Source organism: Caretta caretta, chromosome 5 (assembly GCF_965140235.1).
Source record: "Caretta caretta isolate rCarCar2 chromosome 5, rCarCar1.hap1, whole genome shotgun sequence".
NCBI lineage: Eukaryota > Metazoa > Chordata > Testudines > Cheloniidae > Caretta > Caretta caretta.
Window position 1 is genome coordinate 46,307,812 of NC_134210.1, and position 25,006 is coordinate 46,332,817.

Here is a 25,006-nt window from a genome sequence, read left to right on the forward strand (position 1 = left end):
TTGACCATTCCATTATTTTACCAGAAATTATCAGGCTAATCTGTCTGCAGTTTCCTGTGTTGTCCTTTTTATCCTTTTTAAATATTGGGACTACTTTGGTAGTTGTCCAGTCCTTTTGAAATTTTCCCAGGTTTCAAAGATTTGTTAAAAATTAATATTAGTGGTTCAGAGAGCTCCTCAGCTATTCTTTAAACACTTTCGATGTAAGTTATATGGACCTGTTGATCAGAAAATGTTTCATTTTATTAGCTGTTGCCTCTCATCCTTTGTTACAGATAGTAAACTTGCTTTTCTGTCCACAGCATCATATGGCATGGATACAGAATCCTACTTGGTTCCAGATACATAATGGTAGTATCTGTTGAACATTTTTGCTTTTTCTACATCACTACCTACTACTTTAACATCTGCATCTAGCAATTGACCTAGGGTTTTCTTTCTTCTTCCCAATATGTTTCAAAAATGTGTCCTTTTTTTGTTTAACCCTATTAGCTGCTGCTATGTCATTCATTCCTTTGGTTTCCCTTATCAGTCACCTACACTTTTAATTTGTAATTTATGTTCATTGCCATGTACTTCCCCAGTCTTCCCCGTGAGTGGCAAAACATGTAATGTGGAGGTGTGGGGGGGATGTGTGCGGGGGCGTTTTATCACTGCTTCCTGATCTGCTTTAAAACAGGATGACTTCTTACTAAGCTTAACTTTTTTGTGTGTCTGTGGAATTGTGGCTTTCTGGGCATTCTGTAGGATAAACCCATAACACATTCATTAACATGTCCCACTTTCTCTTAAATGTTCTCATGCAGTTATTCCTTTAAACTTTGGAAAATTGGCCCTTTGAATGTTCCAAATGTACATATTACTGTTTGGTGCAATTTTGTATTTGCACAAGATAAATGTAAGCAGATCATAATCACTAGTATGTGGGCAACTGCTAACATTTAGGTCAGTGACTAATTTTTCTTTGTCAGAATAAGGACCATTATTGAGTAACATCATGTTGGGTGCAGAACTCAGTGTTAAGAAATTATCAACTCTTCCTTTTAGAAACTTTAAGGAAGCTTTGTTACTGACTGCATGAGAGATCCACCAAATGTCCCTCAAGTTGAAGTCACCCAGGAGAATGCACTTTCTTCCTACACATTATGGACAGATGTTTAGTGAGATTAAGGAGGTCTGTAACAGATCCCCAACAGTACCCCATCTTCAGTTTTACTAGTTAGAACTTTAATCCATAAGCATGCAAGATCCTGTGATTCTGAATAGTCTATGATTCTAACAGGTAAGGGTGTGTATGATGTAAAGTGCCACTCCATCCCATTTTCCCCCATTCTATCCTTACGGAAGAAACTGTAACCATTAATTTTAATCTTTCATTCACAAGACCCGTCCCATCAAGTCTCTGTAATACCAGCCATCTCATATTTCTTATACATAAGTATCTATACAACTCCTCTTGTTTATTATCTAGATCCTTAGCATTTATATAGACAATATAAAATGTATTTCTTACATGCTCCTGAATGCTTGGGTTTGGTGTATGTATACCCTCATAAAGCTTTTTACATATTTGGGTGTTTGTACTATGAATACCTGGTTATTAAACTTCAGCTGTGTGGTACCTTATGAAGGTTCTATTACTGTGAGTTTTGGATGAGTGTGTTACTCGTGAGTGGCAAAACAGCTCGTTATGCAGCTCATCCCAAATAGTTGCAAATAAAATCTTCGTATTGTGCCACTTCTGTTCTGTGCTCTGCACACTTTTTCTAGAAACACTGTCAAATGTATCTTTTTCTAAATGAACATCTGAGGAGGAAGGATGAAATTTCTTTAGCAGTCTTTTAAATTTATTTTTTAAATGCTGCTTAGAGCTGTAGATTGTCACAACCTCTGTCCTCTCCCTTGGGATTACATCCTATAATCTTTTCTAGCCACAAAGGATTGCTGGATTGGGTCATGTTTTTAAGAGGGGAATTATAAAAGTGGTGGGGTCTGGGTAAGGGTTCTGGTGAAAATTTGACAAAGGTGCATCAGTTCCTCTCTTCTGTTTTTGTTGTGCTCTTCTCCAGGGTAGTAGTACTTACATAATGAGGACCTGTGAGGTCAAGGCAGCTGGCTCCTAATCACACTTAAGCAATGCTTTCCTAGAGCAGAGCCATGGTCAGATTTAAACAGAGGTTCAATATGGAAGGCAAACTACTTTGGGGTAAGTAGGTAGTGCAGAATGTGTTTTTTTGGGGAGGAGAGAAGTACTGGAGATGATTTTGAAAAACGGTAAAAAGTTCCTCCCCTTATGAAAAAAGTCTATAGATTTTCCTAAGAATGAACCCTATAAGTCTATAGAACTTGAGAGAGAGAGTTTATCACCTGTTGGAATTCTAGGGAATGGATAAAATTTGTTTAGTTCTATGGGATGGTATAAAAGGCCATTGGAAGGGTTATTTTTTTGTTTCTTTCCCATAAGCATTCCTGTTACCATGCTTCCCTCTCTGGGATTACTTTGGCCATGTCCAGACTGAAATTTTTAAAGTAGCATGTGTTCCGGCATACAGCTGCCAACATTACAATTTCACTTGAACCTGTGCACACTTGACTGCATTTGTCACTGCAATATGTTCTCACAGCAGGTGGTTATAATTGACATAATGCACTACACTGTGGATAGGCATCCCACTGTTTGCCATGCCACTGTCTGATGCATTCCCTTGTGGGACATTTTTGAAATGTATTATGGGATATCAGAACTCCTGTTAGGACTTCCATCCCATAATACTCTTCTCTTTTCACACCATTTTTTAAAAATTGCCATAGTTCCTCCATTACATCTTTTAATCTATCTACCATTCTGCTGGCAGAAGCATGGATGCTGAACAGGTCTGCAGAGTTCTTGTGTTTTTTAGAGATAGGGCACCTGATTGTTAAGTATTTGTGGAACTTCAACTACTATCACAGCTGATGGTGAGGTAGCAGTGAAAATGGATACTGAGGAGGGACAGGTGATGCAGACTTTGCATACAAATCACCATGTGCTACAGGTATTCATTTGCTGGAAGAACAAAGTGGAGCGGTGCTTCTGGGCTTGTAAAAGGAGCATCTAGTGGTGGGATTGGATTGTGATTCAAGTTGGGAATGATAAGCAGTGGGTGCAGAACTTTCAGATGTGGAAGGATGCATCTTGGAGTTGTGTCCGTGAATTGCACTAATCCTCCAGAGCACAGACGCCAAAATGAATTGACAGTGGAGAAAAACTGGTTATGATTATGCTCTGGAAGCTCATAACCTCAGATTGTTATGATCAGTGTTCAGTCAGTCTGGCATTAGAAAATCTAGTGTGTGGTGGTCATCCAGGTGTGCAAGTCCAGTAAGCATGTCCTGCTGCACAGGATTGTGAATCTGGGCAATGTGCAAGAAATAAGAGGAGTTTGATTCAGTGAGCTTCCCACACTGATGGGGTGATTGATGGGATGCTGTGATTGGGTGTGCACCCTGTCCCAGCCCTGATCGGGTTAACAGGGGCCTGAGAGGACAATTAGGTCGCCTGATATCACCTGAGAGAAGGAGGGCCAGGGTTAATTGAGAGTGAAGCCCAGCTGTGTAAGAAGCTGAGGGCAGAAGGGGTTTATGGGGGAAGGAGGCTGCAGTTACTCTGTGGCAGGGGTGGGCAAACTTTTTGGCCCATAGGGGTTGAGAAACTGTATGGAGGGCTGAGTAGGGAAGGCTGTGCTTCCCCAAACAGCCTGGCCCCTATCTGCCCCCTCCCACTTCCCACCCCCCGACTGCCCCCCTCAGAACACCCGACCCATCCAACCCCCCGTGCTCCATGTCCCCTAACCGCCGCCCCCGCTTCCTGTCCCCCGAATTCCCCGATCTCTATCCACACCCCCATCCCCTAACACTCCCCAGGACCTATGCCCCAGCCACCCTCCCCCCTCCACTCTCCGCCCCCTTATCATGCTGTTCAGAGCAGCAGGAGCTCACAGCTCCACTGCCCAACTGGAGCAGCGGGCCAGAGCGCTGGCGGTGCGGCATGCTGAGGCTGTGGGGGAGGGGAGACAGCAGGGAAGGGGCCGGGGACTGGCTAGCCTCCCTGGCCAGGAGCTCAGTGGCCGGGCAAGACGGTCCCATGGGCCATAGTTTGCCCACCTCTGCTCTATAGGATGAGGGTGGTCATCAGGGACAAGGGGGAGGTTCGGAGCGGGGCGGGGAGAATAAGCCCTGAGATTCTGCCCTGGAGTAAGGGGTCTATCATGCAGTTAGGAGGGGGTGAAATGGACATGGGCAGTAGAGTAGGCACCCGTGGAAAATGCAGAAACAGGCAAGAGAAGCTAGATCGGACACAAAGGGTAGGAATAAATGGTCAGTTTTCAGAATGGAGAGAGGTAAATAGTGGTGTCCCCCAGGGGACTGTACTGGGCCCAGTCCTATTTAACATATTCATAAATGATCTGGAAAAAGGGGTAAACACTGAGGTAGCATATTTTGCAGATGATACAAAACTACTCAAGATAGTTAAGTCCCATGCAGACTGCGAAGAGCTACAAAAGGATCTCTCAAAACTGGGTGAAGGGGCAACAAAATGGCAGATGAAATTCAGTGTTGATAAATGCAGAATAATGTACATTGGAAAAATTAATCCCAACTATACATATAAAACGATGGGATCTAAATTAGCTGTTACCACTCAAGAAAGATCTTGGAGTCATTGTGGATAGTTCTCTGAAAACATCCACTCAATGTGCAGCGGCAGTCAAAAAAGCGAACCGAATGCTGGGAATCATTACGAAAGGGATAGATAATAAGACAGAAAATATCATATTGCCTCTATATAAATCAATGGTATGCCCACATCTCGAATACTGCATGCAGATGTAGTCACCCCATCTCAAAAAAGATTGGAAAGGTTCAGAAAAGAGCAACAAAATGATTAGGGATATGGAATGGCTGCCATATGAGGAGAGATTAATAAAACTGGGACTTTTCAGCTTGGAAAAGAGACGACTAAGGGGGGATATGATAGAGGTCTATAAAATCATGACTGATCTGGAGATCTCTCAACAACAGATGTTGGTCCAGTAAAAAATACTACCTCACCCATCTTGTCTCTCTAATATCCTGGGACCAACAAGGCCACAACAACTCTGCATGGAAAAAATTTGGTAGAGATTCATTCTTAATAGATCTGGTGCCACAGGTTTTTGTTTTTGTTTTGTCTTCTGTTTTTTTCCCTATTTTTGTGTTTTAAATCTTGGATTTAGGGTCACTTTTAGCTGTTCATATTACAATTCAAAGTTTGTGCTGTGTATACAAACCTGATTGATTGGGGAACAGGCATGCACAAACCTAACTGATTGGGTAGGTAGTGCATATAAAAACCTTTTGAACTGATTTCATCCTACAGTAGAGAAGGTTCATGTGCAGCTGTGCTTCTGCCTCATCCTTACTAGCCCCAACTCCAAAATAAGCATTAAAAAACCCTAAGAAATTAATACAGGAAAAAAATTCATTGTGAAGTGGTTGCTATGTCAGCAACCCACCTGATGCAAGCCCACAGAAGTGAGAAAATGAAAAACTAGCAGTGCATACTTTCAACCCACACGCATGCCTTACCATTTACCACAGCTTCCATACATCAAACCTTATTTCTTCACTCCTAAGGGTTATCAGCCTTTTATCACCCCTTTTAACTGAAATCCTGCACACAACCCTTTAACAAAGTACTCTTTTTCAGCACAGCCAACTACTGCAACACTAATCCATAACTGCTGGCACTGGGGGAGAAGAATAATCTACTAGAGATGTGTATACAGAATGGTGAAAAGGGAGATTATGAAAGTTCACCCAATACAGTATAAAGGACACATTTTGAATGCTTCCATTTGAAGCCTTCTGTAGTCTTTAAATGTTAGAGTAAACTGCATAAACTTTTAAAGCTCTTTAAAAATTCAAGAGCTGAAATATATCTTGGACTTCCTCAGGTTGGTCTTAAATCGGAGGATGGATGGATACCAACTTGAGCGTATGGGATAGGTAGTATTCTTACAAACAGACAAGGCTTTTCTTACGGTGACCAGATGTCCTGATTTTATAGGGACAGTCCTGATTTTGGGGTCTTTCTTATATAGGCTCCTGTCAAGGTTCCTTCCCCACTCTGAACTCTAGGGTACAGATGTGGGGACCTGCATGAAAGACACCCTAAGCTTATTCTTACCAGCTTAGGTTAAAACTTCCTCAAGGTACAAATTTTGCCTTGTCCTTGAACCCTGTGCTGCCACCACCAAGCGTGTTAAACAAAGAACAGGGAAAGAGCCCACTTGGAGATGTCTTCCCCCCAAAATATCCCCCCAAACCCTAAACCCCCTTTCCTGGGGAAGGCTTGATAAAAATCCTCACCAATTTGCATAGGTGAACACAGACCCAAACCCTTGGGTCTTAAGAACAATGACAAAGCAATCAGGATCTTAAAAGAAGAATTTTAATGAAAGAAAAAGTAAAAGAATCACCTCTGTAAAATCAGGATGGTAACTACCTTACAGGGTAATCAGATTCAAAACATAGAGAATCCTTCTAGGCAAGACCTTATGTTACAAAAAGACACAAAACCAGGAATATACATTCCATTCAGCACAGCTATTTTACCAGCCATTAAACAAAAGAAAATCTAACGCATTTCTAGTTAGATTACTTACGAACTTAACAGAAGTCCTGAAGAGCATTTCTGATCTGTTCCCGTCAAAAGCATCACACAGACAGACAGACCCTTTGTTCCCCCCTCCAGCTTTGAAAGTATCTTGTCCCCTCATTGGTCATTTTGGTTCAGGTGTCAGCGAGGTTATCTTAGCTTCTTAACCCTTTACAGGTGAAAGGGTTTTGCCTCTGGCCAGGAGGGATTTTACAGTTCTGTATACAGAAAGGTGGTTACCCTTCCCTTTATATATATGACACCTTTGCTGTTGAGTTTTTCCTGAACTCTCTGGAGGACTGTTTGTTTGTTCAGGTAAATAGGCATCCTCCCAGTCTTTGTACAGGACTTGTACTGTTTTGGGAGTTGGTTTAATTTGACTAACATAAACTCACAGTTCTTTGAGTGATGGTCCCTGTGTGTTGTTACATGTGTGGCACACATGCCGTGCACCTATTTCTGAAAATTTCTAGTAAGCAATGTCTATTGGTCTGCACATGTATGGTGGTTCTCCTTATGCCCTCAGTTTAGAGCACAAGAGCTGGGGCATACCAACACCTTGCCAGTTCCTTCTTACTACTACGTGGCCCGAGTCACAGCCTTCTGTGTCCATAGCTACTTCTTTTGGCTGCATCAATCTGTAAATATATTGTAAATAGTTTTAGTATTTTACTCTTTAAGTACTAGTGTAGTTAGTTGTTCCACGCCCTGCGGAAATCTTCCCTGAGAAGCTAGGATTATGCCCAGAGTCCCAGGGTTCAAGAATTATGTTTCCTGCCCCCGCTCCTTTTCAATGAGTGATGAACATCAAAACTGCCTTTACTGCCTAGGTGAGGCTCACATCTTGGCTAAGTTCATTGTTTGCTGTTCCTTCCATCCTACAATCTGTGAGGGTTGAGAGCTAAGAATTAGGAAACATCTTCTGGAGAAGGCCAATCTGATCTGGGGCACCTCCTTGTCTTCCGCCCCCGCCCTCCCCCGACACAGTGGCCTCTATGAACAGGCAGCACCCCTCTGAGCACAAGCTCAGATCAAGACAAAGACTTCCAAGCTTAAATGAGAAGGCTGCTCATGAGAGTAAGGGGTACTCCCACAAGCGTAGACCTTCTTCTTCCAAAGCTGAGCTGAGGAAAAGTTATCTGTCCCCGTATCCTTCAAAGTCGGGTGGGTCCTTGTGCCTGGGTCCTAAAGATTTAGGTCCAAATAAACCATCTCACCAGGAGAAAGTGGCAGAAAGGAGTATAGATCTGTCAGTACCAATTCTGATGTGAAAACCAAAAGACAGTCTTTCATCTTTACAGCAAGAGAGATTTCTACTACACCTACTTCTTAGCCCTCAAAAAGAATGGGAAGTGGAGACCGATCCTTGTCGTACACTGAATAAATATATTAATCCAAAAATTCAAATTCCACCTGGTCACACTGACATAAATAATTCCCTCTGGCAGAGAGCATGTGGTTCGTGCAACTTGACATGAGAGATGCATACTTTTCTTATAGACAGTGCTGCAAGCACAGTTACATATAGACATTCACCTGGACTATACAGGTTTCCTCAGGTTCTGCCTTGATCAAGTCCTTCCATTGGGGCTATCTAGGGTACCCATGGTCTTTATAAAGGTCTTTTTAGTAATGGAAGCTTGCATGATAAGAAACAGGTTTACCATCTTCTCATTCTTCAACAACTGGCTTCTGACACGCAGATCATACAGAGAAGTCCAGTTGGCAAACCGATTCCTTCACCATCTACTAAATGGGAAGTCCTTTCCTCATACTTCCACCCAAGATGACTGTCATTACCGATGCATTGCTCTTAAGTTGGGGAGGTCATATGGAGAAGCATAGTGTAGAAGACATCTGGATTGCTTGGGAGTCCAGAATGCATATCAGTTTAGTGGCACTAAGAGCAGTCGGTTGGGTGTGCAATGCTGTCCTCCTGCTCATCTGATCCTGGCATATCCAGATAGTTGTCAAACTCATAGACTTTAAGGTCAGAAGGGACCATTATGATCGTCTAGTCTGATCTCCTGCACAAAGCAGGCCACAGAATCTCACTCCCACCCACTCCTGTAACAAACCCCTAACCTATGTCCGAGCTATTGAACTCCTCAAATCATGGTTTAAAGACTTCAAGGTGCAGAGAATCCTCCAGCAAGTGACCCATGCCCCATGCTGCAAAGGAAGGCGAAAACCCCCCAGGGCCTCTGTCAATCTGCCCTGGAGGAAAATTACTTCCTGACCCCAAATGTGGCATTCAGCTAAACCCTGAGCATGTGGGCAAGACTTACCAGCCAGACACGCAGGAAAGAATTCTCTGTAGTAACTCAGATCCCATCCCATCACAGGCCGTTGGGCATATTTACTGCTAATAGTCAAAGATCAATTAATTGCGAAAATTAGGCTTTCCCATCATACCATCCCCTCCATAAATTTATCAAGCTTAGTCTTGAAGCCAAATGTCTTTTGCCCCCACTGCTCCCCTTGGAAGGCTGTTCCAGAACTTCATTCCTCTGATGGTTAGAAAGCTTCATCTAATTTCAAGTCTAAACTTCCTGATGGCCAGTTTATATCCATTTGTTCTTGTGACCGCATTGGTACTGAGCTTAAATAATTCCTCTCCCTCCCTGGTATTTATCCCTCTGATTGCTCTCTGTAAATATATCAGATCTCCCCATAGCCTTCTTTTGGTTAGGCTAAACAAGCCAAGCACTGTGATTCTCCTTTTATAAGACCGGTTTCCATTCCTCGGATCATCCTAGTAGCCCTTCTCTGTACCTGTTCCAGTTTGAATTCATCCTCCTTAAACATGGGAGACCAGAACTGCACACAGTATTCTAGATGAGGTCTCACCAATGCCTTGTATAACGGTACTAACATGTCCTTATTTCTACTGGAAATACCTCACCTGATGCATTCCAAGATCGCATTAGCTTTGTTCACGGCCATATCAGATTGTGATCAACCAATACTCGGAGGTCCTGCTCCTCCCCTATTACTTCCAATTGATGCGTCCCCAGCATATAACAAAAATTCTCGTTATTAATCCCTAAATGCATGACCTTGCACTTTTCACTATTAAATCATAGAATCATAGAATATAAGGGTTGGAAGGGACCCCAGAAGGTCATCTAGTCCAACCCCCTGCTCGAAGCAGGACCAATTCCCAGTTAAATCATCCCAGCCAGGGCTTTGTCAAGCCTGACCTTAAAAACCTCTAAGGAAAGAGATTCTACCACCTCCCTAGGTAACGCATTCCAGTGTTTCACCACCCTCTTAGTGAAAAAGTTTTTCCTAATATCCAATCTAAACTTCCCCCACTGCAGCTTGAGACCATTACTCCTCGTTCTGTCATCTGATACCATTGAGAACAGTCGAGAGCCATCCTCTTTGGAACCCCCTTTCAGGTAGTTGAAAGCAGCTATCAAATCCCCCCTCATTCTTCTCTTCTGCAGGCTAAACAATCCCAGCTCCCTCAGCCTCTCCTCATAAGTCATGTGTTCCAGACCCCTAATCATTTTTGTTGCCCTTCGCTGGACTCTCTCCAATTTATCCACATCCTTCTTGAAGTGTGGGGCCCAAAACTGGACACAGTACTCCAGATGAGGCCTCACCAATGTCGAATAGAGGGGAACGATCACGTCCCTCGATCTGCTCGCTATGCCCCTACTTATACATCCCAAAATGCCATTGGCCTTCTTGGCAACAAGGGCACACTGCTGACTCATATCCAGCTTCTCGTCCACTGTCACCCCTAGGTCCTTTTCCGCAGAACTGCTGCCTAGCCATTCGGTCCCTAGTCTGTAGCTGTGCATTGGGTTCTTCCGTCCTAAGTGCAGGACCCTGCACTTATCCTTATTGAACCTCATCAGATTTCTTTTGGCCCAATCCTCCAATTTGTCTAGGTCCTTCTGTATCCTATCCCTCCCCTCCAGCGTATCTACCACTCCTCCCAGTTTAGTATCATCCGCAAATTTGCTGAGAGTGCAATCCACACCATCCTCCAGATCATTTATGAAGATATTGAACAAAACCGGCCCCAGGACCGACCCTTGGGGCACTCCACTTGATACCGGCTGCCAACTAGACATGGAGCCATTGATAACTACCCGTTGAGCCCGACAATCTAGCCAGCTTTCTACCCACCTTGTAGTGCATTCATCCAGCCAATACTTCCTTAACTTGCTGACAAGAATACTGTGGGAGACCGTGTCAAAAGCTTTGCTAAAGTCAAGAAACATCCTATTACTATTTCATCCTATTACTATTATTCCAGTTTACAAGGTCATCCAGATCTTCCTGTATGATATCCTGGTCCTTCTCTGTATTGGCAATACCTCCCAGCTTTATGTCATCCGCAAACTTTATTAGCACATTCCCACTTTTTGTGCCAAGATCAGTAATAAGAAGATCCCAAAACCGATCCCTGAGGAACTCCACTAGTAACTTCCTTCCAGCCTGACAGTTCACCTTTCAGTATGACCCATTGTAGTCTCCCCTTTAACCAGTTCCTTACCCACCTTTCAATTTTCATGTTGATCCCCATCTTTTCCAATTTAACTAATAATTCCCTATGTGGAACCGTATCAAGTGCCTTCCTGAAATCAAGGTGAATTAGATCCACTGTGTTTCCTTTGTCAAAAAAATCTGCTCCTTTCTCAAAGAAGGAGATCAGGTTGGTTTGGCATGATCTCCCTTTTGTAAAACCATGTTGTATTTTGTCCCAATTACCATTAACCTCAATGTCCTTAAATACTTTCTCCTTCAAAATTTTTTCCAAGACCTTGCATACTACAGATGTCAAACTAACAGGCCTGTAGTTACCCGGATCACTTTTTTTCCCCTTTCTTAAAAATAGGAACTGTGTTAGCAATTCTTCAGTCATACAGTACAACCCTGAGTTTACAGATTCATTGAAAATTCTTGCTAATGGGCTTGCAGTTTTATGTGCCAGTTCCTTTAATATTCTTGGATGAAGATTATCTGGGCCCCCCGATTTAGTCCCATTAAACTGTTCAAGTTTGGCTTCTACCTCGGATGTGGTAATATCTACCTCCATATCCTCCTTTCTATTTGTCATCCTACCATTATCCCGAAGCTCCTCATTAGCCTCATGAAAGACTGAGGCAAATTATTTGTTTAGATATTGGGCCATGCTTAGATTATTCTTAACCTCTACTCCATCCTTAGTGTTTAGCGGTCCCACTTCTTTCTTTCTTTTTTTTTCTTATTTATATGGCTATAGAACCTTTTTACTATTGGTTTTAATTCCCTTTGCAAGGTCCAACTCTACATGGCTTTTAGCCTGTCTCATTTTATCCCTACATGTTCTGACCTCAATAAGGTAGCTTTCCTTGCTGATCCTTCCCATCTTCGACTCCTTGTAGGCTTTCTGCTTTTTCTTAATCACCTCTCTGAGATGCTTGCTCATCCAGCTTGGTCTACAACTCCTGCCTATGAATTTTTTTCCCCTTTCTTGGAATGCAGGCTTCCGATAGCTTCTGCAGCTTTGATTTAAAATAATCCGAGGGCTCCTCCACCTTTAGAACCACAAGTTCTTCAGTCCAATCCACTTCCCTAACTAATGTCCTTAATTTTTTAAAGTTAGCCCTTTTGAAATCAAAAACCCTAGTCACAGATCTATTTTTGTTTATCCTTCCATTTAGTTTGAACTGAATTAGCTCATCATCACTCGAACCAAGATTGTCCCCTGCAACCATTTCCTCTATGAGGTCCTCACTCCTCACCAAAACCAAATCTAAAATGACATCCCCTTTGTTGGTTCAGCAACTGCTTGGTGAAGGAATCCATCAGCTATCTCATCCAGGAAAATGAGTCCTATTATTATTACTAGCACTTGTCCTCTGGTCTATATCTGGGAAGTTTAGTCTCCCATGATCACACAATTCCCATTAGTATTTTCTTCATTAAAAACATTAAAGAGGTCTCAGTCCATATCCAAATCAGACCCTTCTGGTCTATTGCACACCCAAACACTATCCCGGGGAGGCTCTAGTAGCTTTTTTTGCCCAATGTGATTTTTGCCCAGACAGACTCTCTTATCCATTCCATCACTTCTTATTTCTTTACAGTCTACCTCATCATTGATATACAATGCTACTCCACCACCTTTGTCTTTATTTCTGTCTTTTCTAAACAGCACATACCCTTCAATACCTGTATTCCAGTCATAACTACTATTCCACCATGTTTCTGTTATCCCTATAATATTTGGTTTCACTTCCTGCACCAGTAGCTCTAATTCCTCCATTTTGTTACCTAGACTCCGCGCATTAGTGTACAAACATCTTAATTTTTCCTGTTTGGCTTCGCTCACATTCTTTACCCGATTAGGCATAGAATTCTACCGCCAATATCACCTATTAGACTGGTATCTACACTACCCTTCCTCCTTATGTCCATTCTCCTACCCATTGCTGTATCCTTTCTTCGTTTTCTTCCCTCTCAGTGTTAAAATCCGGTGTGGAGATTACCTGGACATCTTCTCCCCAAATTCCTAGTTTAAAGCTCTCTGAATCAGTTGTGCCAGTCTCCATCCTAGAAATCTATTTCCCTCCCTACTCAGGTGAAGTCCATCCCGAGAGAACAGTCCTCTGTCCATGAATGCCTCCCAGTGGCCATACATCCCAAAGCCCTCCTTATAGCACCAGTGCCTGAGCCATCTGTTGATCATCATAATCTTGTCGCACCTTTGTTGGCCTTCTCTAGGAACAGGCAGAATCCCACTGAAGATCACCTGATCCTTGATTTCCTTAAGTGTCTTCCCCAGCCTGGCATAGTCTCCCTTAATAGTTGCCTGCGAGAATCTAGCCATATCATTTGTTCCCACATGAAGGACAATCAGTGGATTCTTTCCCGCTCCTGTTAGGATCTTCTTCAGCCTCAGGTCCACATCCCGTATCTTAGCACCCGGCAGACAGCACACCCTTGTGTTCTCTGGATCAGCTCTGGTTACAGGCCCCTCCGACATTTCCTTCTATATAAACAAGCAAGGGAGAACAAGATCCCTCTGTGTGTGTGTAGACAATCAACCTGTGGAACTAGTGTATCTGACGTCACATAACCCTTTCTACAGCATACTTAACAGGTGTGTCGAACTTTCTAGCAGACAGTCTCAGCAGACATTTTTCCATGGACCATGAGTAGGAAATTCATGATTCACCTAACCAAGGTCTTTACCTAGTGGCGAACATTAACTTGGAACCTCCTTGCCTCACAGATGAACAAAAATCTTCCCTTGTACTGTTCCAGAGCAGTTCTAGACGGGATCAAAGGAAGATGCCATTCTGCTACCATTGGAGGGTATGCCTTCCTATCCATCCCATTAATAGTGCGGATCCTGTGGAAAATCTGTCATGACAAGGCTCAAGTCATCCTCATTGCACCTAATGGACTGATACATTTCTGGTTCATGGACCTACTGAAACTATCAATCCATTGCCCGTCAGCATCCGGCCATTCATGGACCTGCAACACAACACAATGGCATTGTCAGGCATCCGAACCCATGACCAGTCCAACTCAAGGCCTGGTATTTGGATGGGCATCAGATGTAGATAATTTCATGTTCCCTGGTGAGTCAGTCCATCCTCAACCAAAGCAGAAAGGATTCTATTGGGAGATGCTATTCATGTAAGTGGAAGCATTTCTCCTCTTGGGCACAACAATGCCAATTATCTCCAGAGTCCACTGGGATCCCTTCTAGAATATCTACTTACCATTAAGACATTGTGTCTCTCAGTTAATTCCCTGTGGGTTCATTTAAGAAGCTATCATTATCATCCCCCTGTTGATAACCCCACTATGTTCATTCATCCCACAGTGACCAGATTGCCAAATGGACTTACTATATCCTTTCCATCATTGATGAAGCCAACACCTTAATGGGATCTGATCATCGCTGTTTTGTCTGTCTCCAAACCTCTAGCCATATGCTCTGTCTCATCTCTCAATGAAAGTTGCTTTCCTAGTCACTATCACATCAGCCAGAAGGATCGGTGAGCTGGGAGCACTAATGGCAGACCCATCTTATACTACTGTCTATAAAGAACAGATCTCTGTTTGCCCCCACCCCAAATTCATTCCTAAAGTAATTTCAGAGTTTCACAGAAGTCTTAACCATCCATTTAACGATATTTTTTTCTGAAATCGCATGTTTCTGATGAGAAGTGGCTTCATTCGCTAAACATCTGAAGATGACTGGCCTTTTATCTACAAAGAACAAAAGCATTTTGAAAGACACCTAGACTTTTTGTTACCACAGCAGAGAGATCAAGGGGTCAAGCTATATCTGTATAAATACTTCCTAAATGTATCTCTGGCTGCATTATCATTTGCTACCAACTAGACCACATCCTTCCCCTGAAGTTGGGGTGAGGGCTCATTCCACCAGACAACAATCAACTTGTGCTGAGTCTCTAAGGGGAGACTTCTCACCTTTCTGTTCTCAGGCCTGGAGGAGGGCACTATATAATGAACTTCACCCACCCTGTTCTTGGCTTGGGCTCGAAGGGGCTAGGGAATTGCTGCTGAAATGTCAGGAATGCTTTTTACATGGAACAGATGGCCTGCTTGTTCCGATCAGGGATAGAATGAATCAACCCTTTGTTCCCAAAAAGAATGGAGCATTAAATCCACTCTCCAAATAAAGTGTAAGGTGGAGTTGGAATGTAGATTGGGATGTTGTGTTCAGGTAGGTTAGTAGGAGGGAGTCTTTATATTCATATTTCTTAGCTTGCTACGTTCTAGTGGCTGCCGTTTTGCTACAACCCATAGGCTGTTTTCCAGGTGACCTGGTTTGGGGTTGTGATACTTCACTTTTGAGGGACTCTACTTAATCCTGATGGAGAGGGATTTTAGGACCGAGTGCAGTATTATGTCCTGGCCCAGTCCTCCCTTCCAGATAGTCACCAGTCTGTTGTAAATGGACCCAAATCCTGGGCTCCATGTGCTACAAAGGTGCCCTTCTCCCCCACTTCCACAATCTGGGTAGTGACGGGTCACTGTTCATAATTCTGGGTCTCAGGCACACTGTCCGGTGCAGACCCTGTGTCTGACACCCTTCTTGGGTAGTGGAACCACATACTCTGACTGCCTTAGATCCTGAAACTAGTACCTCAGCCCTTCTGAGTCCTCAGTTGTTTACATGTTTTCCCAGAGTCTACCTGGCTGTGGGAGCTCTGGTTTTTAGTTAAATCCTTCAGGACAATGTGACTGGAAAGCAAGAAACATGCAGTAAACTTAGCAAGGGAACTTCTTAACCATAGACACTTTACTCTTAGTGAAGTGCATTAGAGAATCATACATCTTTGAAAAACAACACCAATACTGAATGCAACTCCCAATATCTGATCTCACCTCATCTGTGAGTACTGGCTTTCGTCAGTGTTCTTAGGCTAGGCAGCACTTCTTGCCTTCTCTCTCAGGACTGGTTTTGCATGTAGAAATGGTCTGCCCTTGCTTAGAGAAGCACCCACCTTTTAAACAGTCTGTCCCTTTTTTGTCTTTGTGCCTTAGCTGGGGTGAATTAAAGGTTCCCGTCTTCCCCTTTTCCCCTGGTCAGGCTTGTTGAGTGTCTTTTAACATCAGTGACCTTACTGTTCCAGCAGGGGACAGTCAGTTAACGACGTTAACTTTCTCATTGTTAATCTTCTCTGAAATGTTCCACACCCCCAACATGAGCAGGAAAGTGTCTGGAATAGACTGGCCTTGTCAGAACGAGGCTGTTTTTCAATACAAACAGGATCTCTTAAGCCAACATAGGGGTTACAATACAAACTGAAGGTTACTATCAAAAGGGGTGTTTACGTAACAAAATGGAATTCATAATTTGAGAGAGACATGCCTAGTCTGTTACAAAAATGATCTAAGGTGCATGGTTACATAGCCGATTACATGTTTCTGAAATGTATTAATTATCTGTTCGTCTATGCTCATGACTTTCAGGCACTCCCTGTATACGAGAAGTCAGGGAAGGCACTACTGATGACCGATGCTTGTTTTGGCTACGGTGATATAAATGAGAGCAACTCCGTTGAAGTTATTTACCCGCAGGGTAAATATAGCGCAAAGAAGTATCGGGCCCTCCATTTTGTAACTCACCTTTTTAGGACTTAAAATCTTTTTGCCCTAATAACGCTTCAGTTACCACTAGCCTACTCTGAATGTTCACAAACATTACTGCTTTCTTGTGGCATGAAGATTTGCTCCTAAAACTGACTTTTTGAAAAAGTAAAACACTTAACTACCATAATTGTTTCTTACACAAGTGAACACTAAAGAGTTGCTTTTTAAGATTGCATGACTACTGTATAAAACACTGGCTCTTGAAGTCAAATCATTAACTTTTAAAATTGATCCTAATAATTGGTGATGGTTTTGTGATGAGAATACTTGAGCTTTTAAACTAGAGCAGTACCTTTGGGAGTAAGGAAAATGGAAAGACTAACTCTTTTTAGTAAATATCTGTTAAGTAAGTTAGTGTTCAGTGCCAGCACATGTGGGTAAGCCAGTGTTTTCATAAGTTATTGATTTAATGTTGGTGAAAGCTTCACTGTTGTGAAAAAATTACTGAGTTTGTGCAGATGTTTTATTGTGATAGATCTATTATCCAGCTATTAGAAGATAAATGACTGATCTTTCCCAGTTTCCATGCCTCCAGAAAATTGAAATAAGAAGGGGAATATCATTTGGGCTGTATGATTAGGGCAGGTGGGATGGCCATTAATTTTGAGAGAAAGGAATCTTGGCAGGCATAGGCCAGTGCAACATATTATCAATCAAACCTCGATGCATTTCTTGTGATGACCCAGCACACTCAGGTTTTTGCAGCGTTAATTAGAATTCATGACAAAATAGATGCAAGGAAACATTTTGTACCCTTCATAATTTTATAGAAAATTTATTGTTATTAGAGGAACCATTTGCTTAGTGTGATTTTTTTCATTACCAGCTTGTCAACTAGCATAGATAATCTGGAGAAAATATGAACTCCACAGATTGGGTGTCACTTTTGTTGATGGTTCATGTAGTTTACCTTGGAGCGCAGCTAATGGCTGAAGTTCATAGCAACAGCACAGAAAAACGTGGCAACCAGTGAAAGACAAATGAACCATGTTTATTGCTTTAATATAAAAAATACATAAATGGAAAGCTGCATTTGAATTTGACGAGCTCATTGCTAGTTTTGTTAGAGTGATTTATTTTTTCTCCTTATACATAAAAGCTGCTATTGACACAGTGAGATGGAAATTAACTGACTGTATTTTGGAAACCAATATTTTTTGGTTTTAAATTCTGAGTGGATCATTTTGTTTTAATTCTAAATGTTTTTATAGAATATTGATGCTTTAACACACTAAGATTATTAGCTGTGCCTTTGATGTTTAGATATACAGGAGGGTCATACTTTAGGGGAAATGGCTAGAGCTAACTAGAGAATGGTCCTTTTATTAGGGAAAAGTTAGAAAACTTGGTTTCTTTTTTCTCTTGCTGTCTCTAAACTTTGAATATGGTTCTAAATCCTCCATTCTTGTCTCTTGTAATAAAACCTTGCTTTTGGAAGATGGAGAGAATAAAAAAAATCAAGTTAATCTAATATTTTCTTAAGTAGTGTGCGCATTACAGTAAGTGCTATGCAAATCAACTCAAATAATTGGTTCATGAACTGTAAATATGACAATTTCTGCTGACCTCAGCACATTCTTTGCATTTGATGGTACACAATGAAGTTCTTATAGTGCTTAAAAAAAACAACCCCAAAGTCCTGTGCTCTGTTATGGAGGTATCAGAAACATTAATGACTAGAGTATAGTCAGTCACACACTTGCGTGGCTGACCTATATCCAGATAAATATAGATATATTCCATGCATTTAAAATACAAGAATGATAAACGTTCTGATTAAATATTTCTTTGCATCTAATAGAACAAAAATGCATGTTTCAAAAGTATTATTTATTTTAAAAAAGGTAAAATTCCACTGCCCATCATATTAAATCCTGCAGAAGGCCCCGTGTGCATTAAAGCTGCAATGAATCTACTGCAGAGTGGATGCACAGATGGGCTCTGCACCACGTGCACGTCCTCAGCACAAACTCTGTCGCTCATCGTGGGCTGAGGAATGTTGTATAAAAGGACCACTGAGTCTGTAGTTATGCAGGTAAAGTGGCCAGCAACTCCTGAGTTCTCAAAACACATCAGTTTTCAGTAAAGTACAGAGGAGTTGATGGGTGATCATCAGCCTTTCTGCAAATCCAGTTGCTTATTTTGAGCCCAAATATGAGTTTAGGAGCTTCACTTCAGGTACCATTCTTAAAAATTTTGGCCAACATTTTAAAGAAACCTCTCTGTATTTAAACTACATCTAAATCTACAATATTTTGTTGCCATCTCAGTTTTCAAACTAAGTGTAATATTTGAATATGCTGAGGTAGTTTTAATACCAGTATAACACAAGCTTATTAACTAGTCCTAACCACCAAATAAATAGAAATGTGTTTAATTACATGAATAATTACCTAACTTGTCTATTACATCTATGCAATAATAAAGCTTAATATAACAAAATTAAAAAATACTGAAAACACAAAATGACCTTTCTATATGTGATACAATAATTTTCTATTTTCTGTTGCAAGTATAATGCATTTTTATTTAGTTCTTACAAATAATAAATTCTTTGTGCTCTGGAATGCATTGCGTATTCAGTATGTACCAGCGCATGGGCAGGGTTTGGGATGATAAATGCAACTTCACGTTTAGACTTTTTAGTAATTCATAAAATTCCCACAGGATCTGAAACTTGTTTAGCATAATATCAAGACTATATTCTGAGGTATTTTCTTTCAGTTGTAATGTTGGATGCATACTAATAGCCCAAATGTAGAGGAAAAATCTAACATATGAATATCATTGTATTTAATATTTCTCAAGAGGTGCCATTTCGATAAACTGTATTTCTATTTAATTGCTTACTTTAAGTAATTGGGGAAATTTTAGAAGTTGAAATTCACATCCCCAGTGCTCAGATAGAATGACATTATTTGCTCCTGGAAAGCTGGATTGCAGGCATGCTAACTGCAAACATATCAGTTATTTCATATAGAAGTTTTACCATGTTAGATGTTTTGCTTAACATGTTCCCTGACATAAAGCAAATCTTATTTAAAACAATTAGGAAAGGAAGAACAGTAATACTTGACTCATTGACAAGTGCTTATGCTGTGTGTAACTGATTTCCTGGAGGCAACTTAAGTATATACTGTATGGTGTTCGCTGTTCTGTTTTTTTTTTTATTATTGAAGGTGGTTATACCAATAGCTTTTTGGTTTCTGTAGCAGAGAAGTAGTCTAGCAGAGTCCAAAGTCCCAAACTAAAGTTATCACAAATTTATTTGATTAGGAGCTTGGAATTCCTGTGCTTTAAAATTTTGGAAATTGTGTTCTGGAATACATATGTTGCTTGTCTTTGAAGCTTGACATCTTTCATAAAATGACTTGCTGCCATTATTTCAAGAAGGATCCCCCACAAGAGTTTTCCTCCGTAGCACTTGAGAAACCCCACACAGGAGGAACCATGTGTTTGCAGATAATAGGTGTCTAGAATCTGTTCATTTAGTTTTTTCATGAAAACAAAATTACTTTCATAACCAAGGAAGGAGAGAGAACCATATGGCAAGGTTTTATATTATGTGTACATCCTGAAAATATTTATACTATGTTCAACTTGTGCAACTTTGAAATTGGAGGGAGGGAGGCAAATAACTTGTAGAAGAGTCTGTATGAATTCTGAGAAAATCCTCTGAGAAAATTGCTGAAAATATCTAACGTATTCAAAAGGCATAACATTTGCTCTTTAGAAGTAATTTTATGAACCCCAGGGATAAGTCGCATTTGGCAGTGATTGTTTAGCAGTCGAGAGGATGTTGGTCTCCATTACGTCAGAGAAATCACCCCACTTTCTCCTCCAATTTGATCATGGAATGTTAATAAGTGCATGACACTATTTTGTATTTGTACTTACCGTTAATTTGCAGATAATGTGAAGTAAGTCTTACATCTGATAAATTCTTTGTGAAACCATAAATTACCACCCCTACCTCCTCCAAAAAAATCTCAAAAGAACTTTTTGCTTGCACTTTATCTTCAGTGCTAGGGTTGAGATTAAATATGTTTGTCTGTTTTGTTTGAAAAAAGGACATATTCTGCCAAATATACTGATTAATGCAATTATTCAGAATCCATTTTAAAATAAGACTCCACTTGTGTGAGTAGAGGGGGAGTCTCTTTTTCTGGTTATGATCTTTTTGCATAATGGACATACTTTAAAGTACTGAGAATTGCCAATACTAATTTTAAGATTTGCCAATACATATTCACGTATGGATCATCTGTAAAGAGAATCACTGACTCTTGTTTTTACAATTTTGTTTTCTAGCTGGTGGCTGGGAGTGTGGTGATGGCATTTGAGGAAGTGTGCCCGGATAGGATAGATCTGATTCATAAGAACTATCGGAAGTTGTGTAATTTGTTGGTTGATGTCGAGGAGTGGGGGCAAGTTGTTATTATCCACATGCTAACTCGATATGCACGTACACAATTCGTGAGTCCTTGGAAGGAGGTAAGTTTGTCTCTTTTGTTCTCAATAACCTGACAATAAAAATACTTTAGATTGTGTTGCTGTTCATGAAAATGCGTAGTTTCACCTTCATGAAGTGGATACTAGTTTGTAGAACTGACATCTTTAATTAAAAAAAGAAAATTGAAATCCTCAGTTAAAATTTTTTTTGTGTGGATAGCATGAGAAATTTTCCTTCCAAATCTTAACCACTTGCCTTCCTTCTGTACTCAGGGTGTGGGTGGGTGGGTGTTCGTTCCCAATGGCGCAGCACTCTCCTGATAGCTGTGGGACTCTGATTGTAATAGCTCTACTCTCTACACTTTATGGAAATGTTGATACTAAGATTTAGAGAACCAGTTTTTCAAAATCTATGTTAGGAGCTTTGATGTTTAGCTTTCACTGCTTGTCATAGCCCTTATAACTGAAGGGTTCTTCCCCTATCTTGTGCAGAGTCCTCTTAACCTTTGCAAACTGTGTTTGTGTCGCAGTGCATTGAACAATATCAGCATTTTGACACATAGTATATACTATGCTGATGGCTTATGTACATACCTATGTTTTGAAATAAGACAGGTGTTAGTGAAGCACAATAATTTTAGATGTCTAAAGCTCTTTATGCAAACGTATACCTGGAGTGCCATTAATATGCTATTTTTTTTCTTGATGTAATACTGGTGACTGTCTACTTTTGTCCTTACGTTAAAAAAGGGTGGTGTCCATATTTCATTGCTCTTTAAAAAACAAAAAAGCAACGTGCTCCAGCAGTTAGTGATGCATATAACACCCATTTCAATTGGACTTTACTTCTGAAGAATAATTAAATAAAATTAAGTACTTTTTAAAAGAATATCAGAAAACATTTTTTTTAAATATGAGCTGTTCGGCAGTACTAATACTGTAGTTTATTGTATGAAATCATTGAGTTACAGAACTTGAAATAACATTTCAGTTTATGCATCTTTATAAATTTGAGTTGATTTTGTACTCGTTTATATTGTTCGTTTTGAGATTGGCAGAGTACAGTTAGTTACTTTTGGTCAGTTACTTTCATCTTCTACGTTATCACTGTGAAAGTACCCAGTAGGCGTAGTACAATTATGTACTTTCATAGTGATAAAGTAGAAGATGAAAGTAACTGACAAAAGTATCTCAAAACCAGTGCTATAAAATAGTGTGAAATTAACTCAAAATTATAAAGATACACAGGTGTTTATACAGAGGTGTGTGGATATAGATAGGCCACCTTGCCACCTATACTGCCTATGCTATATTTTCTATTGTATTTGTCTAGATCTAAATGTTTCTACCAGAGCTCTGCTAATACACCTAAATATACACATGCAGGCACCTTAGATATTTCAGTCATAAATATCGATTTATTAGACTGCCAATTCTTTTAAACTTGTGGTTTTGTGATTTGAACAAAGAGTGAGAGAGATGAGAACATCAACCTGATTCTGACACATGACTTATAGCTAGGATTTGATCTTTTTGTAGGTATTGGAAGCTAAAATGCTATTATATATAACACACATTTCCATCTAGCCCAGATATGTTTTATCCTGTGTGTCTATATAGTCAGAATATGACACATACAAAAGTGTGTAGAAAGAGACTCTTCGGAGCAGGGATTATCTCTTTGTTCTGTGTTTGTATAGCACCATGCACAGTGGATCCTGATCCATGGCTGGGACTCTAGGTGCTATGATAATACAAATAATAATAAAAATTCTTCTGCATATGAGTTTTATGGTACCTAGTGTGTTTTACCTGACATTCTAATTGTTTAAACACACATAGTAGCTTTAGAAGAATAGAATTGCATAGAAAAATATAACATTAATTTGAATATGAAGTAAGCATACAAAAACATAGACGTAGAATACAGCCTGAGACTCATCCCTAACTATGTTGTTTATTGCAACTGCCTAGGTTTTTGTACCTTACGGTATGTAATAACTGTTGTTCAGAAGTCTTCTGATACACTATAGAACTGCTAACAGCACTATTTAGTTAATATCTTTAGACAAGCAATTTTTAACCATATTTAGCAGGCTGATAGGTCTGACTGCAACTGCTTTGCTGGTAGGGAGAAGAAGTAAGAATTAGGAGATAGCTGAGGGAAGCCAGCATTCCACAGCTGACTCTTCTTCTGCCTCATGACCTACCTGCAGAGCCCCATGCCCAAGAGCAGTTAGACTTGAGATGCATTTCTCTGCTTTTCCCATCATCCGGTAAGGTTGGCTTTTTAGATGAGAAGATGGGACAGATGGTCCCTTTTCTCATGGAATATAGTTTCTCTCTCTGGTGCTGCTGTGATGAGTGCCGCTTTTATCCATGTGTCTAATCATTTAAAAACTCAAGTCTGAAGTGAAGGCATTTCCTTAAATTTACTAAAATATAACATTGTGTTTACTGTCTCCATGCTTTCAATATTGAAAAGCTTGGGTAGGAGTGAGAGCAACATTTCAATGTTACCACAGGAGCCATAACTCTTAAACAAATCAGATAATGCATCTTATAATAATAATAATAATTAATAATAATAAAAAAGTGTGTGTGGAGAGGGGCAAGGGAATTGGCCTATGCTTAATATATTTTAAATGGTCCTGACTAGCCTAAGAAACTTGTCTGAAGAAGAATAGGGTGAGCGAGAATGAGTAGACTCTTTTGTCTTTTTGGCTGGAAACAGTTGTGTTGTGTAATGGAGTGTTGGAATTTTTTTTTTAAGTAGTGGGAGAGTGTGGCTTAACATGGCATCAGTCCATCTGTTCTAATGTTTACAATGGAGAAAAGACAATATAACTTTTTTAAGTGAAAGACCAGAATTTATATTTATGGGCATTACTATAGTCATCATCACTGTAGTAAGAGTTGTAGAATGCAGTAAAAACTTCTGAGACTGTAGTGTCATAAGGCTCTGTTGAGACCCCCTAGAGGGTATGTAGTGTTAAATGGCTTAACTTTTTTCATTCCTTTGCTTTTGAGGTCGTCAAATATGTTGCGTGCAACAGCCTCAACTGATAAATAACATAGTGTTTATGTGTAATGAAGAGTGAATCAGGAAACGAAAAAATATTCTGAAGCAGTCTACATAGGGCGCACACTTTTTTTTCCCTTTGCTTCAGTGTTCAAACTCAATATTTCCTTCCAAACTTAGCTAAGAGACTATTCCTCATGGGGAACTATCACTTCCGAAGTCTTAAATTTTTGTTTGGACAGTTTAAAAAAATTTTTTTTACCTTTCAATTAAACTCTTCTCCTTTTCCCTTAACTCAAATGACCTGAAGAGGTTTTCCTCCAACTTTGCAAAAGTATTCGCCTCTGGGATATTCAGACAGAGCTTGATTTAGGTACATGGGAGTTTTGCCGTGTATTTCCATGGGAACAGGATCAAACCCTTCAAGTAGGTAATGAAAACCACATAAACACAGAATGAGAAGGTTGATCTCAGAAGTAGAATTCTTGAACAAATAAACAAAGTGTTACAATAGAAGTTTGTACATAACCTTATCTCATAGCTTTTGCTATCTGCTAAAGCTGTAGCTCTGAATATTTAAATATACTATACTCATGTAATTCCCTGTTCATATCAATGTCATTGTTTGATATGACAAGTATTCAGTGTTGCAATTTTATATGTTCAGTTGACTGTGCTGTTTATTTTTTAAAACATGTTTTACTATAATA

General features: G+C 40.3%; 1 protein-coding gene across 3 annotated transcripts in view; it reads left to right on the plus strand.

Moving 5' to 3' along the window:
• AP3B1 (adaptor related protein complex 3 subunit beta 1) overlaps positions 1 to 25,006 on the plus strand; it is a 344,461-nt gene that overhangs the window by 109,880 nt on the left and 209,575 nt on the right. For all 3 annotated transcript variants that reach the window (XR_007356822.2, XM_048851142.2, XM_048851143.2), the window contains exon 7: positions 21,134 to 21,316. Coding sequence is in view for 2 of the 3 variants with exons in the window: in XM_048851142.2 (XP_048707099.1) it covers positions 21,134 to 21,316 (183 nt within the window). In the remaining variant the exon portion in view is untranslated. The remainder of the gene's footprint in view (positions 1 to 21,133; positions 21,317 to 25,006) is intronic.